Here is an 18,284-nt window from a genome sequence, read left to right on the forward strand (position 1 = left end):
TGGATACATGACTCGATTTTTATCGACTTTAATTATAGTTAAAATGCCCACCGCAGGCACAAAACATCAGTTATTTGTGAAGAAGGAATATTCTGATCATTCAGTGTCCCTTATCACTGATCAGCATGCACAAGAAACCACAAAGATGCAGTTTTCTATAAACAAAGATGGTCCATCCTTACTCCTTCCTGATCTGGATTACTCTTAAATGTAACACTGCCAATAAGGAATAACAGAAATTACCGTTTAGCTTTCCATCAATGATAAACCACATTTCGCATGTAGGTCACCACTTACAGATACCCATAAAAAAGAGGGACGTGTGGATGTGTCTCGTAAAGTCAGAAGAAAGAAAAAAATGAGACTGCAAGATATTTGTAAGGTCAGCTGTTGAACTGGTGAATTCAGTTAGTATAGATCATCTGTTGATGATTTCTGTTATTCCTTATTGGCAGCATTTCATTTTAGAGAAATCCAGATCAGGAAGCAGTAAAGGGTGGATGATTTTGTGTATAGAAAATTGTAGTTGTGCAGAACAACAAAAAAGAAAAAAGTGCTTTGGAATCGAGGATCCCCAGCCAAGACGGCTTGAGAATTATGCTAATTCATTCAAACGAATTATTTTCAAGTACACAATTCATCAGAATGGATTTTTTTCCTTTCTGGCACCAACAAAGTACCGTTGACCTTGTGTTTATTAAGATGTTTAAAAATACAAAAAAGAACAGGGATAATAATCAAAGCTGTTAATGAAAAAATAATATAACTAAATATAAATGTAATATAAAATAATACATTAAATTCCAAAATAAAAGATATATAAGATAATATTGTAATTTCATTATTACATACCAGCACACTTTGAATGTTCAACTGACTAATAATGTTTTTGTTTCTATATTAAATGTTTTCCAGAGAGGAACATGCAGGATCCAAGAACAGATAGAGCCACTGGAGTTTGCAAAAATGTGGTTGGAGCTTTTTCCAAAAGCTGGAAAATGAAGAAAGCACTTGCTGATGCACAAGAGTAGCTGAAACTTCTAGAGCACGTTCTCTAGAATGATGACAAGATCGAAGCCATTACAACAGCAGCTACAACAGAACTCATGGCTATGGTGACTGAAGAAGACAGCCCTACTCCAGGCCCCTCATTCAACTGCTTCAGCTCACCCTATGGCTGCAGAAGTTGGCGCAGGTGATGACACCAGAGAGGGAGCAAAACAAAAGTATTTTGGCAGCTATTTAAAAAAAATCAGGAATTCAGAGAAGGCGAGTCTCTGCACATTGCCATTGAAAAAGAGATCAAGAGATACTTGATGATACTTGAGGTGGACAGTGATGTAAATCCACTTGAGAGTTGGAAAACACAAGACATACATTTCCCCAAATTGGGGAAACTTGCAAAAAAAGAACCTTTTCATCCCTGCCTCAAGCAGCCCTTCTGAGAAGGCTTTCAGCACTAGAGGAAATGTTGTAATATGTAACCATGCTGCTCTGAAGCTAGATGCTGTGAACAGACTGGTGTTTCTGTCAAACAACTTCAAGTTTCCTCAGTAGAATTTTACAATTTGTTTAAAATGTTATCGATTTGGGGGTTTTTTTTGTATCCTTTTGCAATATTTGACAGAACTTGTTTAAAAATGCTATAGATTTTTCTCCTGTGCAATATTTCACAGAACTTTGGATTTTTACAGTATAGTACGGTATGTTAGATTTTTGTTCTGCTTGTATGCTGCACAATTCACCTTACAGCAGAGCAGTTTATATTTATCCAGACTGATGGCAGTTGATGGTAATCAGAGCTGTGACCTATCCGGTATGGATATTATGTTTCTCATGCTCATTTTTGATTTGGTACAGGTTTTATGTTGGATGCCCTTGTGACGGGACCCGCTATACCACAGCCCTTCCTAATGCAACCCTCCCCAATTTACCCGGGCTTGGGACCAGCACTACGACTGTGCTGGCTTGTGTGACCCCGGTGGCTGGGTTTTCTTTATTACTAAATACGGAATAAAAAGTTGTATTATACTGCAATGGACTAGCGCTGTCTATTTATATTTTGTGCCTTGTGTATGACTACTACCAAAATAAGTTTTGATCTCCTGTGACCCTGAACTGAATTAAGTAGAGTTGATAAAATTATATTATATTATTATTTCTGCGGTGGGTTGGCACCCTGCCCGGGATTGGTTCCTGCCTTGTGCCCTGTGTTGGCTGGGATTGGCTCCAGCAGACCCCCGTGACCCTGTGTTTGGATTCAGCGGGTTGGAAAATGGATGGATGGATGGAAAATGGATGAATGGATATTATTATTTAGCAGGCTATGAAGCAATACTTATCAACTAAAGAAATAATGAGCAAATGAGCAAATTAAAGACTTGTTTCCCATAGAATGACTCAGCATCACATGCCTAAGACCCTCTCTAAAATTTAACAGAAACATAATCTAATTTCCCCTGAAGCTGCAAAATCACTGTCAAGAACTTTTATTGTTGAGTGAAAAACAAATGTATTTTTGTCATTTAATTACAGCGTACAATAAATAAATATTACAAATAAAAAAAGCCAGTATTTGACTTTCTACATAAGAACATAAAAATATGACAAACAAGAGGAGACCATTCACTTGAAGGATGTTACAGTAGCTACATCGTGAGCAGCATTCTAACAGCCACTGAGCAGTACCCAGGATGGATTCAAGAACCGGGAAAGTCAACACAGTAGCTAACAGTAACAACCCCCCTTTTACACACAGTGGCAGCATCCCACCTGACAAGCCCCAGGATGGACACATACAGAGCAAAATGGGAGTTGTGGACCTATGGGCCTGTCCTGTTGGGTTCTGTGGGGGCCACAAAGGGAAGATCTTTGATTTTAACTATATAAGGGTCCTGTCTGACCATGAAGTGCTTCTCCAGAGCAATAGATTAAGCACCAGAAATACTCCCAGATCCAGAGTTAAAAGAGAGCCCTCCACTTGCCTCAGGGGAGTTGGTGTCGGGTATGGAGGAAGGACAAAGTTCGCCTAGGAGGAGTGGAGGTAGAATAAAAGAAAAAGAAGAAAAAAGAGTTCTGCTGTATTTTGAATAAAAGAACCCTGTATGAAGGCATTGTTTAAATTAAAAGCACTCTAGCTGAACTGGGACTGTTGTGATGCAATTGTGTCTGGCAGTTTGGGGCTCAGTGGTGCCACCTACAATCCACATTTAGCTGATAGTGAAGCTGTTCCAATATATCATGTAAATACATCTTAAAGGTTAGGTTGTCAAGGTTTCTGCTTCAACTACATGGCTCAGTAGTTTGTTCCAGATTCCCATAATTCTTTGCATAAAGAAGTGCTTTCATGCTCCTAAATACTCTTCCTGTTAATTTCCACTAGTGTCCTTGAGTATGTGATTTACCTTTAACTTGAAAGAATGCAAGTCAAATGGCTTTATTATCATACCATCCATGCACAGTATTGTAGCATATACAGTAGTGGAGGAGGAGCAAAGTGCTAATGAACTGACCCCTGCTCTTTACAGTACAACATAGGCATAACAAATACAGCTGGAAATGTTAACCCCTTAACTGCCAGTCAAGTCAGGCTACCTTCTCAATCACACAGTATTAGAAACTATTTCTTACCTTTGTAAGCAGCAGACCTAAATAACCATTTCGTGAAAGAAATCGGGAGACTGTATCCATTTGCTTGAAAGCAGTAAATATTCCTGGTAGAACAGTATTCATCAAATTTGCTGGGTTGTTTTCATTGGCTAAGGCTTCAAAATGACGACTGAGTGCTTCAAGATATTTGACTTTGCCTTTAGTGTCATTTGCTATGTCTGTAATGCTACATAAATACATAAAAAAACTTTGCCTTAGATGTCTTACAGTAGTTGCAATAATATGAGTAATAAAGGACACAAGGTTCACTTATTAAAGTTGATAAACAAAATAAACCCTAACTGACATAACAAAATTTACAGCTGAATGACGATCATTTAGTGTGACAAGGTCATTTGGTTATCTAATAACCAATATGTGCCAATAATGCATCCATATATACAGGTATTTTAAAAGTCTTATCTACCGGTAGTTATTCATTTAACTGAATAAATTGTTAGACTGTTCAATATTGTCATAACTTTTAATTTAGGAAGAATTTTTCTGGTTTCCCAATTAAATGCACCTCCTCTGCATGTATTGGATTTTTAACATGAAATAAATGAACCCTCGGTCATTTAAAATCACTATCATACAGTTCAATGCCATAAGTAAACAAACAATGAACAACATAGGAGAAGCTTCCAAAGTTAACTAAGATGTAGCAATATGTAATGACATCTATTATGAAACATCACCTTATGTCCAAGGCTTTCCACTTTTTCAGAAGACGCGATTTAGTGGCAATGAGCAGGCCAATGACATTTTTACATTCTTTCCCTTTTAGTTGCTCCATGATGGATTCCAGTGTCCTTTGCCTCCTCCTCCATCGATCAAGTTCAGTTATGGGAGTGGTATTTATATCTAGAATCCTACGATAAATACAAAAAGACTGTTAAACACCACAATTTTTTAAAAGAGCAACAAATGTTCCATGCCTCCGTCAATCCTACCTGGACAACATCAGATTCAACTTATGAACCAGTTGATAACAGTAGGGTACATGGCCAATTTAGAGTTTAATTTAGAACATAAACATTTTTAGAAAAATGCTAATTGACTAATTTCCAGCAGACTTCTACAAGTAATAATTTCAGGTGACTTGCTTTATTAAAAGGACATCATGGTGGTGTGCTAGTTTGTGATGTGTTGTTCTTTAATGATATACTACAGTTTTCTCTAATATTGTGCATAGTAGATTCACTGGTGAATAAAAAATGAATTAGGATGGATATATGCAAGACCAGGGCTGGTCCATACTGCCAGATTGTCACAGTCTAGAAATCCCTAGGGGTCCCATTGCTCTCCATGTAAAATCTTTACATAGAGGAGCTGGACCTGAACCTGGGGTCTCTGAATGAGTAAGCAACAGTTTTTCAAATAGAACTCAAGAAGAGCTCCTTCTGCCCAAGTCATTAAGCAAGTCCCTGCAACTGGGAGTGTGTTATATTACACATCAGCAAGTTCTCTCTTAGACTTTGACTAACAGGAAATCTATACAAGATTAAATAGTTTAAAAAAGAATGTATAGTATGATAAAAGTTAGTTTAACCCAGTCTTCCACTAATTTGAGATATTTAAGTAATTTCGAAACATGATGCTACCATTTTTCTCCATTGAAAAAAGCAGCTATTGAAGCTCACCTGTCATCTCCACCTTCTTTAAGGATTTCTTCGAGTGTTTTCATCCAATCCGACAGAATAGTCTCGTTTTCACTAATGATTTCTGCATCAAAGACCATCATCCTCTGCTGCATTAGTTCGGCACTCACAAGCCGTACTGGTCTCTTTAAAATCTGAAAAGAAGAAAAGAGATATATTCACAGCTGTTTTTCTAAAAAGTGCAAAGTGTGCTAATTAGCAAGAGGTGAAAAAGGCCTCAGTTTAATTAGCTCAGAAAGATTAAGCTTTTGCAAAGGTGGGTAGCTGCCAAATATTTTCCATACATAGCATAAAGAAAATTATTACAAACACAGACAAAAACATAATTAATATAACTGAAACAATCACCATATAATATATAACAATGTCTCACTCTTACTTGTAATAGTTTCTCAAGTCATTGTATACTCCTACACAACAGCACATTATACTCTTAACAAAAAACTCATTAAAATATGTATCTTGACTTTAAGCTTGTATGTACATTTTTCAGAACCACAGTCCTTTTTGCAATAGTCTTTTATTAATAATATGTCTACATATGTCTGTTTTATTTGTGGTTCAAGTGCCATATTGAATCCTGCTTTACAATCCAATTATAATGTTGTTGTTTTTGTATGTACAATTTTTTAGAACATTACAGTCTCACTGAAAGTATATTACAACTAGTTTTACTTGAATGTTACATGTTGGAGAATCAGCCTATTCTCTGTACAGTGTCTATTTCTTACAACTTTATAATGAAATTGATTTGTATGAAGGTACACTAGCTAGATCTCTTCTGTGCCAGAAGATATACTAGACAAACAGACAATTAGCTGAGCACACAGGAAGTGAGGATGCTGGTGGCGGTGAGAGACAGAGAACCCAGTATAAATGGAGGCAGACTGAATAAAGAGAGAGATAAGGAGAAGGGCACAGCATAAGACCAGATCTAAATGAAACCCTGCAGAATAAACAGAGGTACAGCATACAGGACTAGGAACTCACCTATGTTTTCTGTCTCCCTTGGGGATAAGGATTTAATCAGCCTTTAGAAGCAAGTAAAATTTGTGGTGAGGGGGATACGTGTATGATGGTTAATGGTTTCAAATTTATAGCACTCAGCTAGATGGCTGTCTTTTAATACATATTCTTGCTGAATTTAAGTTTTTTTTTAAATTATGTGATAATTCAATTGATACTACATACTTACTTACTAAATTCCTTAATCTTGATGAGACTGAATGAGAATTCTCAACAGTTGATCCTCGAGCAGAGAAATATTTATGGCTTGCTGATGTAATATCTTATTACTGCATATAACTCTAATTAAAAGTAGCATTGCATTTATACTATAGCATTACATTTATACTACAACAAAAATACACAATTCTCACAATTAATAGCTTTTTTCAAAAGAAATATGTTGTTTTCACAATTATTGTGTACAACACATACTTTACATATAGTGTTAGAAAATTGTACTAGCTTGGTATTTAGCCATTATGAACCAGCATTTGTCAAGTCCACAAAATTACTGTCAGTGACTTTTAAAAAAATATCTAATATCTATGGACATATCAACTATTTATACACACAACTGTGTAATTATTTGTGTGCTCTTAAATGGTCTTCATTCATAGGGACATTAAAAGTGTAACCTGTTTGTCTGTTTGCTCCCCAAAGGGGTGGAAACCACTCCATATGTGTCCCAGATCTGTAAACACCAACACTGACTACAGGTCCGTCCGTTCATTAATAAAGCTACTTGATATTTACTATTAGTATGATGTTGAGGCAAGAAGGCAGGACAGACTCCTCAAACTAGAGAAAAACAGAGGTAGACAGAGATTCCTAAGAAAAGCAAGGGGATTCTTAGCATGATACCTGGCAGTATATATGCAAGACTTACACACTGTACAATAAAGAATAAAAGAAGGCCTAACTGGTTTCCTAGCTCTCTATTTATGTTCACATTTCAGATTGCTTCATTATATTTACATGTGTTTGCATGGCATGTGAACAACATACAAGAAAGGTACAATGATATGTACTACTACCTCATAGCTCCTGAGAAAGGAAACAGCTGAAAATTATTCTTAGGCTTACTACATCCTATAGATAAAATGAAGAATGAATGTCAGACTACAGTTTTTCCTAAAAAATAAATTTCACTGGCAAGAGAGTAAATTCTACAAAGTAAGCAGTATGTACTACTTCTTACAGTATTCTTTGCAAGTGTTCTTCTTTTACTGGAATGTTACCTGTTGCTTTTCAGATCTTGTAGCAGCAGCAGAGTCATGTAGTACAATTGCATATTTGTCCAAGCTGGATAGAAACTGAGTAACATTAGGCTGGGTACAGATGCCCCAGTCTTTCTGAGCTTTCAGCAGAGGTATATATATATCATTCACAAGGGATCTCAGACTATCAATGACACTCTTCCTTATTTCTCCACAGAAAATATCTTGTTCCATTCTAATAGGGTCGATATCAAATTGTGTCTAAAAAAAAAAAAAACAGTTAAACATACAGTATTTAATCATACTCACATTCAATTACATTAATTTGATGTGTCTCTGAGCTATCTAAAGTAAACTTTGCTTTGCTCTTTTTCAATAGAGGAGGATTTATGTTTATCATGTTCATCATAGGCCATGAGATAAGGTAAAAGAGTGGATGGGTGACATAAATTAGGAAATAATACACAGTCAAATTTAATTTTGAATCAGAAATATAAAGAGATGGTACAATTTAAAAACTGAAAATGAGTATACTGTATCTGTCAGTGTGTGTAAGTTGTTTGCAGGGTGGCATGCATTTCACTTTTTTATTATTATAAAGAAAAACCTTGCAAAATTATTTGTCTGTTATAACTGAATTGCCCCACAATAATGGCATGTATAAAGAAAACATGGAATAATTCAATATATAAATAATTGTAAGAACTCTTAAAAACCTAAAATTCTGTAGATGTAATATTTTCAAACCTAGAATTTCAGGTTAATAAGAGATTCTAAATTAACTCAGTTTGAGTGTGTGTGTGTGTGTGTGTGTGTGTGTTCATGAATAGGCCGTTTGATGTACTAGATCCCCATTTAAGGCTGCCTCCTGCCTTAGATCTGCTTCTGCTAAGACACATGAACATAAAACATTTAGTCAAGTCGCTTCTTAATGTCTGTGAGGGCTATGTGCATGATGTCTCAAAATTGGTCAGCATTGCTGATTTGAATTCCAACCAAATCACTTTCTGTGCCAAGTCTAAATGCAGAGTCTTCCAAGAAAAACAAAATGATGCCGTGTGTGAATAAGGTTTTCTGAATGTACAGCATTCTCGTTCCCTTTCACACAGCAAAAACATTCATTTTGATAAATTAGTGACTGTAATTTCACACAAAGTATAAATGTAAGGATGTCCTACAAAGAACTAGCATCTCATTCAGGTTTTGCTCCAGTCTTGAGCATGATGTTGACTGAATAAACCAGGGCTGTGGAGTTGGTAGATAAATCCTTCGACTTAGACTCCTTAGTTTCCGGTACTTCTGACTCCGACTCCTCTGTATTTAATATGCTAATGTATTTTCCATGTTGATTGAAGGAAAGCAACACACATATCATTTAACCACTGGTTTTAAAAATCAGAAGGCTTAAAAACAATTCTTCAAGACTGATATTTAAACCCAATACGTGTCACAAAAAACAAGAAGTAGTAATGTATTATTTTTTGCTAGATTAATTTTGAGTGAAACAGGTTAAGTACTTAAAAACTACACAAACATGCAAGGGACCATAAAAGTAAATCTCCTGTAAATAAATATAAAACAGGACACCTAAACTCCAGGGGAAAAAATAGTACTTCATTTATGATCCTTAGCAAGCTAGCAAGCAATTCAAAACAGTAACAACTGCCTTGGAAATCTGACAAAAGGTGGGAAATGATAGCCACCACATTATAAGTGGCCAGACTACTAGAAAGAACCAAGAAAGTAACTGTGTTTATAGCAAAATAGACTGGACAGAAACAAAAATTCCTCTTTCTAGGCTACTGCCTAGGCTAGACTGCTAGCTGCAAAGAAGAGGAAGAAACAGGTCAGCTGCCACCTTGGTTGTGGATTGGCTGGCTGTGCAGTCAAAACTAATTGTGTCAACTACCAGATTAGACTGATGATCCACCAACTGCAGAGACAAAACAGAAACACAACTATCTGTATGGTATAACTGGATACAAAGAGGTCAGCTGACACCTTGTTGGATGGCTGTCAGGAATGTGTTTTTTAATGTTTTAAATTGGCTGTCCAATTTTAACACATGCAGATTGTGTTTTAATATGTTTCTTTATACAGTATGTTTTGAACTCTACTGTAATGATGTTACAATGTCACACATATTGTTGATTTCCTAGGTACGGTCATGTTGTATATGATAATGGCACAGTTATGATGAATAACTGCACAGAAAAAACAAACTCAGTCCTAGTGATTTTGTGACAAATTTCTATTTGGTTACTGATCCTCAGGCTTTTCTTTTTTACTTGATTTTAATAGTGATTTTCTGGCTCTGATACTTGTTTTTTAAAAAGACTTTTGCACTTGCCTCTGAAAGCATTTGCTTGTCCCTTACAACTCTTTTCATCTCCTGGTCTTGCTTTATCACACCAGCCTTGGTGCTTTGGTCTTTTAATCAAAACCATAACAACTGTCAGAAACAGAGCAGCTGCCACTTGGTGTGAGACAGCCAATATTACTGAAAGAACAAGACAGATTGACAGATGGGTACAAGACAGCTGCTGTTTAAGAAGATACAGAATGCTGGACATAAAAAGGACAGCTGCTGGTCACTGTGACATTGCTATCTGCTGGACACGGGATTCAAACCCAAGACATTTATTCCAATAGACAGCAACTTTAACCAAAGCACTCAAATGAACCGATTACTGTAGACCAAAATGAACTGAATTATTAGGACAAACTAATAATGGGCATATCCCTGAGATATCTTCTTTTTGTAAGTATTTTGAGAATAAGCATTATGAATCATTCAGTATTAAAACTTATAGTGTATGGTACTAATCTTTTCTTTTGGAAAATCAGCAAAAGTATAGGTAAGTATCTTCTTTCTTTTTTATTGAAAATAAAGAATTTCCCTGAAATTGTTTCAGGGCTTTTTGCAAAATGATAATAAGCAGTTAATTATTTTTAACATATGACAATCTAATAACAACAAATCTGACATCATTTTATATAATTTACTGGAATCTTATTAAGTATATGATACTTGCACAAACCCTTTTTAATACTTACACACATTGGAATATTTGACATTTACATTGACTTAAATGACTTAGATAACATTCACTTTTTAGATTCTTTTGTATTTGTTTTTAGAAAAATGTTCACGTCGAATTTCCATGACATTCAACAAATGCTTCAGAAACTGATTAAGAGGAAAAGAAATCATAAGATGGCAGCATCAAATCCCTAAAAAACCATGCTGACAAATTACTATATGGTATAATTTCCAAGAATGTTACTTAATAAAGACCTCAGGAGAATGCCCTGTTAACTGAAGCTTACACCCTCTGGAAACTTTTAAGGAATGATTCCAGTGTAATATAACTCACAATGACATTTACACTGATGATCTTCACAACTCAGCCATAGCTTTTCCAATCTGTGTGAATTAGTATATTTGGAGAAAGAAAGGACTGGTACCAATGTGCATGAAACACTAAGTGGTGGTGAGAAGGCATTACAGTAAATGGTAAACTGTTAAGATTTCATTGTGAATTACATCATCCACCAGTGTAGTCCTCACTTTTTATTATTTCTGCAAAACTCTAATGATTTAATAGCTTAATCAAGATTTATTATTTAATGTCTATTTTATTTTACCTGCTGGCTTATTATTTACCAGTATCACATAAATATTACTACTGTAATATTTATTGAAGGAACTGTGGGTTGCCTTCGCCTTTATAAGACTGAAGGCTGTCCCTTGCAGTAATGGGCAGGTGACACCTCCTCTTGGGGAATCATCCCCAAAACACCTGGCACATAACAGAAGCATAAGAAATAAAGCAAATAATAAACAAAGGCAGCATTAACACAAATAAAGGCCTATACAATGAACAAAAGAGACATAAAACTAGAATCTGAACCCCAGCAAGGGGAGGAACCCTAGGTTAAATACAACAGCCTGAGCTTCTTGTTCTTAGACGACAGGACAGGGCCCCAATGTGGTTAAAGCACTGTGAGTTCAGTGATACTATTCAACACAAAATTGTTGTAATGGACCATTATTTACGGTAAGTATTTGAGGCCTGAACAAGTCTAGTCATTCTCTCTTAACATATGTTCTTGCCTAAAGAACTGCTGCACACTGAGCGTTTTTTTATTTAACCTACTATTCATTTTACACTCCAGAGAGTGTAATGTATGAAAATCCCAGGAAGGTAACTGTTTCTGAACTAATGTAATCACCAAGTCTTTCACCAACAATCACATCACAATCAAAGTCATTTAAATAATGTGCCATGTATATTCTGATATTTGGTCAAACATCATTTCTGCTTGCTATAGTGATTTGTAACTTAGTGGGCTAGGTGACAGAATACTGTCTCTATTAAAAATGCAATCTTTTTCCACTGGCCATGCTGTTAAAATTTGCTATCTGTACATTATTTTTTTCAATTAGAGAGAGAAAAATACAATCCTGACAAAAAGCTTGAACCACTTTATTCCAGTTCACACTCACACAAACACAAACATTCTGTCATCACAGTTTGAAACAATATGTACTGTATATCTGGCTGGACATACCATAAGAAGAAAGGGGACTATCTGGGGAAATCCTTTGCAGACATTGGCATAACATGCAAATGTTACTCTCAAGTTAAAACTCTTTGAGCACTGTGTCACTTCTGTTCAGACAGTAACAGTGGAATTGGCACACATATGCAATGGCAACAGAATTACCAACTGCACTTACCTTTGAATTAACTATCATGGGTTATGTGCCATAGAACCAATGTGCTTAAAAAATTTAGAGGAAAAGGCAAAACTCCTCTACAAGGACCATCAAGTTCAGAATGTGTTCTGAACAAAGCTTAGCAGATTTGTGCTTCTATATTTCAATTAAATATTTCTCTCATTCTCTCATATTTGTCAACATAATATAAAGTTTTTAAACTTAACTACTACTATGCACTAACTCACTCAATCAGACACACCATACAGGGTTAATTTGAACTCACCTGTTAATCTAACTTGTAATTGTTTGGGTATATGTGGGATGAAACCTGGAGTACCCAGAGGAAAACCAACACAGCTATGGGGAACATATGTAAATGACAGGACAGTGGATCTGTGAGGAAGCATCAGTACCCACTGTACCCATTGCTGCCACATTTGTATAGACTTATTTTAACAAATATGTGGAACATAATGCCATCACTGAAAATACTGAAGAAGGTTGTGTAAATCAGGTTTCTCTATGTTTGGCTTTACTTTTCACCAGATTTAAGAATTCACCATATTTCTGAGGTGCTGTTTGAAAAGTGCAATCACAGAGGGTATGCTTTGAAACATAAAACGTATAATGAATAGCTAGATGCAATATGAGTGAAAAGATACAAAGATTTTTTTTTTTGTGACAGAGATGAAAATCAAGATATTGAGACATCAATGCAAATGATGGAAGCAAGAATGGTGAAGCAGGAATTCTTTGGCCATATATTGTACAAAGGAATATTCCTTCTGTTTTAAATAATGTTTGGACAATAGATTTTGATTATCAGGCACCACTGCCATCTATCAACCCATTTTCTGAACATACTTCTTACATTCCACCAAAGCTGTAGAAAGCAATTCCTATGCCACCAGTGTTAGGGATAAGACACAAATCAACCCCAGACTGGGATGTTAGTCTTTTGCAGGGCATACTTGCATACACCCACTCACTCATCATGCATTGTTTCATCCTGCAACAATGTTTCTTGAAACAACGGAAGAATTATACTGAACATTTAACTTATATTATCTACCTATAGAATTTTCATCCTTGCCAATATTTACAGATGCAGATTGATGTGACAGGACAGTACTGCTGTCTAAAAAGGCATGTTTCTTGAGTATCTGTTAATAGTGCTAATTTGAGCTTCTTCATAGCATTTTGCTGTTTTATCTGGTTTCCCCTTGTTCAGTTTGCTCCTTTAGTCAATGTTTTATTCATACATAAAATAAACTAATGTCAGAGAGGTGAATACATTTTTAAAGATTAATTGAGTGCCAATAAGCTCACATATATTCAATAACTTATTGCACTTGAATCTGAACAATAATAAGTCAGGTTTACAGATGCATAAGAATACAGACTATTAAAGAAAATCTTTTGGGCATTATACAGCAAGAAAGACCCATTCCTTCATTAATAAATCTCCACTCATAATCGAGAAACCCCCAATACAGTATAAAAAAAGACATGCCTATATTCTAATTAAAACAAGGATTGGTCCAGTTGTCAAGACTGTGCAGCTTGTATGTTACTGTATGTAGGATATTTTGGAAGTCATAAGGGAAAATGTGCTTGGGCATATTTTTAACTTTAGTCAATTTACTTTGAAATTGTTTGCTTTATCATAGTCATACATAGTGTAGTTAGTAGTAGCCATGCCACAGATGCCTCATACATTTGACAACATCATCATGATGAATGCCAACTTTGAAATAAAAAATGTTCTTTTTCCTGTTTGAAATGTTAATAAAGAGAGAAAACAATACAAACATTAAAATAGCATAGAAATGGTTTATTCTGGTGGTTCTGAGTTGTTTTAACAGGTCTCTGTAGTACTTTACCTTGTCTGTTTCTTGTAGAATATAACAATGCTGTTGACAGGACTTTGTCAGACTGTTTATAGTGTTAAAGGAGAGTGAAGAGGATGCAAAAGCCCTACTTCATTATTAACCTTGCTTGCTTTTTAGGTAGGGTTACATCTCTAGGTTAGAACAACTGTTAAGATGATGGTTAGGACCAGTAAAAAATTTACAACTCGGGTCTCTAAATTAAGAAAAAAATAGTAAAAAAGTATCAGAAATGAAATATTGAATTCCCTATAAAACTCTGTACCATGTATCTATCCATCCATTTCTAAACCCATTTTAATAGCGCAATACTGCAGGTAAGTCAACCCTAGAAGGGACATCAAGTTACACTAACACACCAAACCACATTCAGACACTTCTGCAAATTAGAATTGCAAGTTTGAAAGAGAAAATCCAGGTAAACACCGAAATAGTATGCAGACTCTGTTCAGACTCCAGTCAAGGCTTAAACCTGTGGTCTGCTTAGCATATGACAGCAATATGGAAATGTGTGCTACTGTGCTGCCAAATATGCAATTATGTATCAATATCTGTAAGACAAATTTTAATTTTTTGTCACTTTTTATGAATGGTGTTAAAATTCTCTTTTTTTCTTACACTATAGTGTCTATTATTTCTGCAATTCATTCATTTATTCAAATTATATTAATAAATATATAATGTGCACCTAATTATAATGCAATAAAGAGTGTAACGAAGAATCGCAAATCATGTTGGTTTTTAAGAATACAAACTCTGATTTTGGGACCATTCACACTTGAGTGTTGTAAGTTTCCAGCATTTGTTTAGTATTTTTCAAGCTTTTTAATGGCTTTTTGCATGTGTTTCAGCCATTTTTGAGTATTTTTCCTGACTTTTCAAAGAAACATTTTGCAGGGAAAATATGATTGACATAATTTTCATTTTGTACATTGTGAGGTGTTATTGTGTTGTGAGGTGATTGTTGAATCTCTAAAATGTCTTCTATGACTTTACTGCTTGTAATCCTGGAGGTCACAGTACTGAAGGGCAGGTGTCCTTAGCATTGTGAGTGCACATACTGGGTTCACTCTGTTTTGCATTAAAAGGAGTCAAGAGGACAATTGTGTACTCTCTATGAAGCAGGCAGCACCCTATAAAATTCCAGGACTACATACGGGTGTCGATAAACATGTAAGTAATGAAATATAAAAAAAATTATTGCATTATTTGCCAACAAAAAATTGCTTACTGCAGTAGGTGCAAAATCATCCAGTCGTCTAGGAACAGCTAGTGAGGAAGTGGTTATAGTGCACAGTGGTAATCAACTCAAAAGAACTGAACATGTGTTATATTCATATATACTTAATCCTACATGGGCTTAGGGGTAAATTTAGTTGGCTCAGGTTGGAGTCACAGGGAGTGAGTGATTATTGTAGCAGCACTGGGTAAAAAGGCAAGAAGCAAATGCGCTAGACGATGCACCAATACTTTTCAGGGCTCAATTGCACAACCAAGTAGTAAAGAGTGTGCAGCTTAGAATCCAACAACAGAAACCTATTATTAAAGTATCTGTTTAGTTTTAATTTAGTTATTTGCTAACAACATTTTTAAACAGTGTGATCTGTTGGAGCAATGGCTAATGCCCTGCTAATGTTCAGCTGGGGGTTCAGACTGGAGATGGAAAAAGGGAATGGATGTTATTTACTGCACGAAGGACTAAAACTTATTTTCTTGAAAAGCATTACTATTATAATATGTTTTATTATTAAGTTTTATGTCACTGTTCTCTGTGCCTACTGTTATGGACTCATTCATACAGGCAGACCAAGTATGGTACACAGGGGCACAGCATCTTCATTTAGAATTGCCGAGCCAAGCACAGGACTAGAGAGCCAAAGACAACTGGAGAATTGAATAGTCAGCCTAAAGACAGACTAGTATATTTCTGTCTTCTGTCAGCACACTATCCTTGTTGGGAGAATGAGAAGTTATGTAGGCATTGTGCTATTCCTGTATTTTTGAAGGTGGGGTTTGAGTCCTTTCCTGTCCTTGTTTGGATCCAGAGAAGAACCTGCACATGGAGCAACCAGAATATAAGGATGGACCTACGGCCAACACTTTGAAGCTGCCGGGCAGAAGATTATGTCTTCCGTCCGGTGAAAATCCTTTCAGCGTGGCAAAAGAAAGATGGCAGACTGCGTTGATCAAGACACCCACAAGCTTGAGAGTCTGTCATAAGCTTCCCGTTTGTGATATCCGTGTGAAACCATCAGTAAAGAGCTAAATTATCCTTTACACTTCTCGTGTAATCTTGTAACCGTCATATTGCATGATGGGGGGGGGGATAATACCTTTTTATTTATAATTATTTAAATTCAGGTTAATTAAAACGCCGCAATTGAAAAGAACGCATTTCCAGAAAGCTAATGCCTCTTAAGGAAACAATTGCCAACATATTTCCCATATTTAGTGTTAATATAGGTAATACTTCTTAGTTAAACTTACTCGCTAATACTGATCAATACACAATCACACAAGAAGAGAACATGCAAACCCTTACACAGTTGGCTCTGTAAGGGAGGAATACCAGCTAGCTCTGCACTACCACTCTGCCTATATGTTAAAACATCTGTAGTAAACTTTGAGCTGATTAAAACTAAATATATACCTATAACTTTTATTCAATTCTTATCATTTGATTGCAAGGTACAAGTATGCATGCACTTGACATCTCCCTCACTAGCTGTCACACCAGATGATCGAAGCACTTGCGTGCACAGCAAAACCACCATTTTGTTTGTTTTAGTTTCAATGAGTAGCTTCCCTCTTGATTTCTTGTTAAACAAAAAGCTTCCAAATGCTCTTTTGTTTTTTTTATTTAGGAGCATTACCATCAATTTCAGTGGAACAAGAGCTAGCGTTTCCTAAAATGGTCATTGCTAAAACTCTCGGATGTCAAAAGTGTCATTCAGAATAATGTTAAATAACTTTTCAAGTGGTTTAGGAGCTTTCTGATCTAGTATTAAAATGCCAGAAAAATGCTTAGCTGTGATTGGGCCCTTAGTGCTATTAAATGAAGAGTACATTTCACAATATATATTTTGCTTAAGATTAAAGCCTACAATAACACAGAATACAATACTTGTCTCAAAGACATGCTCTGATGTATTCAAAGACATGTGCCTATTGTTTCTTGTCTATTTTATAGCTTCAAATAAAATTACCATAGAGTGGATATAAAATGATATGCTTACCTTGTGTCGAATAAAATAAAGAATATCAACATTCTGTGAATCTGTAATCTTATCCAAATTTTCTACAATGTTGAGACTGGACAGTTGCATCTCCTCCTGGTTTTCAGTACTGGCATAGAAAAACAGCTTGCCAAGGCCATCAGCTGTCAAAAGATTTATAACATTATTATATGATTTTTTAATGATGATCTATTAACAACAGAGACAAAAAGAGCTTCATATAAGAAGAGTGCAGCTCCAGCCCCAGAAACCTTAACCATTGTGGACCTCAACTCCTGGAGCTCTGTACTGTTAGATAGCTGACAGTGCAGAAGAGAGACCTAAACCTAACCCAAGATCATTGATCAAGTAACTAGACACTAAAACTGTACAATGGTAAACTCTCCAAAACACTTTTAAGAAGGAGTTGCTTTCCTTGGTTTTCTTTGATCCACAACAAAAGCTAGAACTGTAGAGCTCCTCACCCTATTTCCCATCATTACCCAAAGTGTATGGCAACTAGTGAGGACAGAGATTATAGTGTAAATTGAGAGCTGCAGCTCTTGCCTTGCTGCAAGTGTCTGTATAATGCTTTTTGTATTACCTCACCTTTCCGAGGCAGAAGTTTTACCTTATTTTTGAACTGACTGAATTTTAACCCAAACATTTCACACTAAGCCATAAATCACTCCATGATACCAAGGTGATACTCACAATTAGTCAAAAAATATTGATGAAATCAATAAATAGCAATGAAAATCAGAAGAATGAATGATGTAATGCAGCTTTAGTCAAATTAAAATGGATTCCATTGAATGTAAAAATTTAGACAATTCTTTTTCTGGAAGTACATGAAACAAATGACACTCAGTAGAAACACTGATTTCCCATTCTACTGCTGCACTATACACCAAAATGGT

General features: G+C 35.7%; 1 protein-coding gene across 1 annotated transcript in view; it reads right to left on the reverse strand.

Moving 5' to 3' along the window:
- LOC114649411 (uncharacterized) overlaps positions 1 to 18,284 on the reverse strand; it is a 239,282-nt gene that overhangs the window by 211,310 nt on the left and 9,688 nt on the right. The window contains exons 2-6 of the mRNA XM_051924730.1: positions 17,386 to 17,528; positions 7,556 to 7,795; positions 5,292 to 5,443; positions 4,347 to 4,520; positions 3,631 to 3,835 (exon numbers count right to left, since the gene is read on the reverse strand). Of these exons, the coding sequence (XP_051780690.1) occupies positions 3,631 to 3,835; positions 4,347 to 4,520; positions 5,292 to 5,443; positions 7,556 to 7,795; positions 17,386 to 17,528 (914 nt within the window). The remainder of the gene's footprint in view (positions 1 to 3,630; positions 3,836 to 4,346; positions 4,521 to 5,291; positions 5,444 to 7,555; positions 7,796 to 17,385; positions 17,529 to 18,284) is intronic.

This window comes from Erpetoichthys calabaricus, chromosome 3, assembly GCF_900747795.2.
Source record: "Erpetoichthys calabaricus chromosome 3, fErpCal1.3, whole genome shotgun sequence".
NCBI classification, from domain to species: domain Eukaryota; kingdom Metazoa; phylum Chordata; class Cladistia; order Polypteriformes; family Polypteridae; genus Erpetoichthys; species Erpetoichthys calabaricus.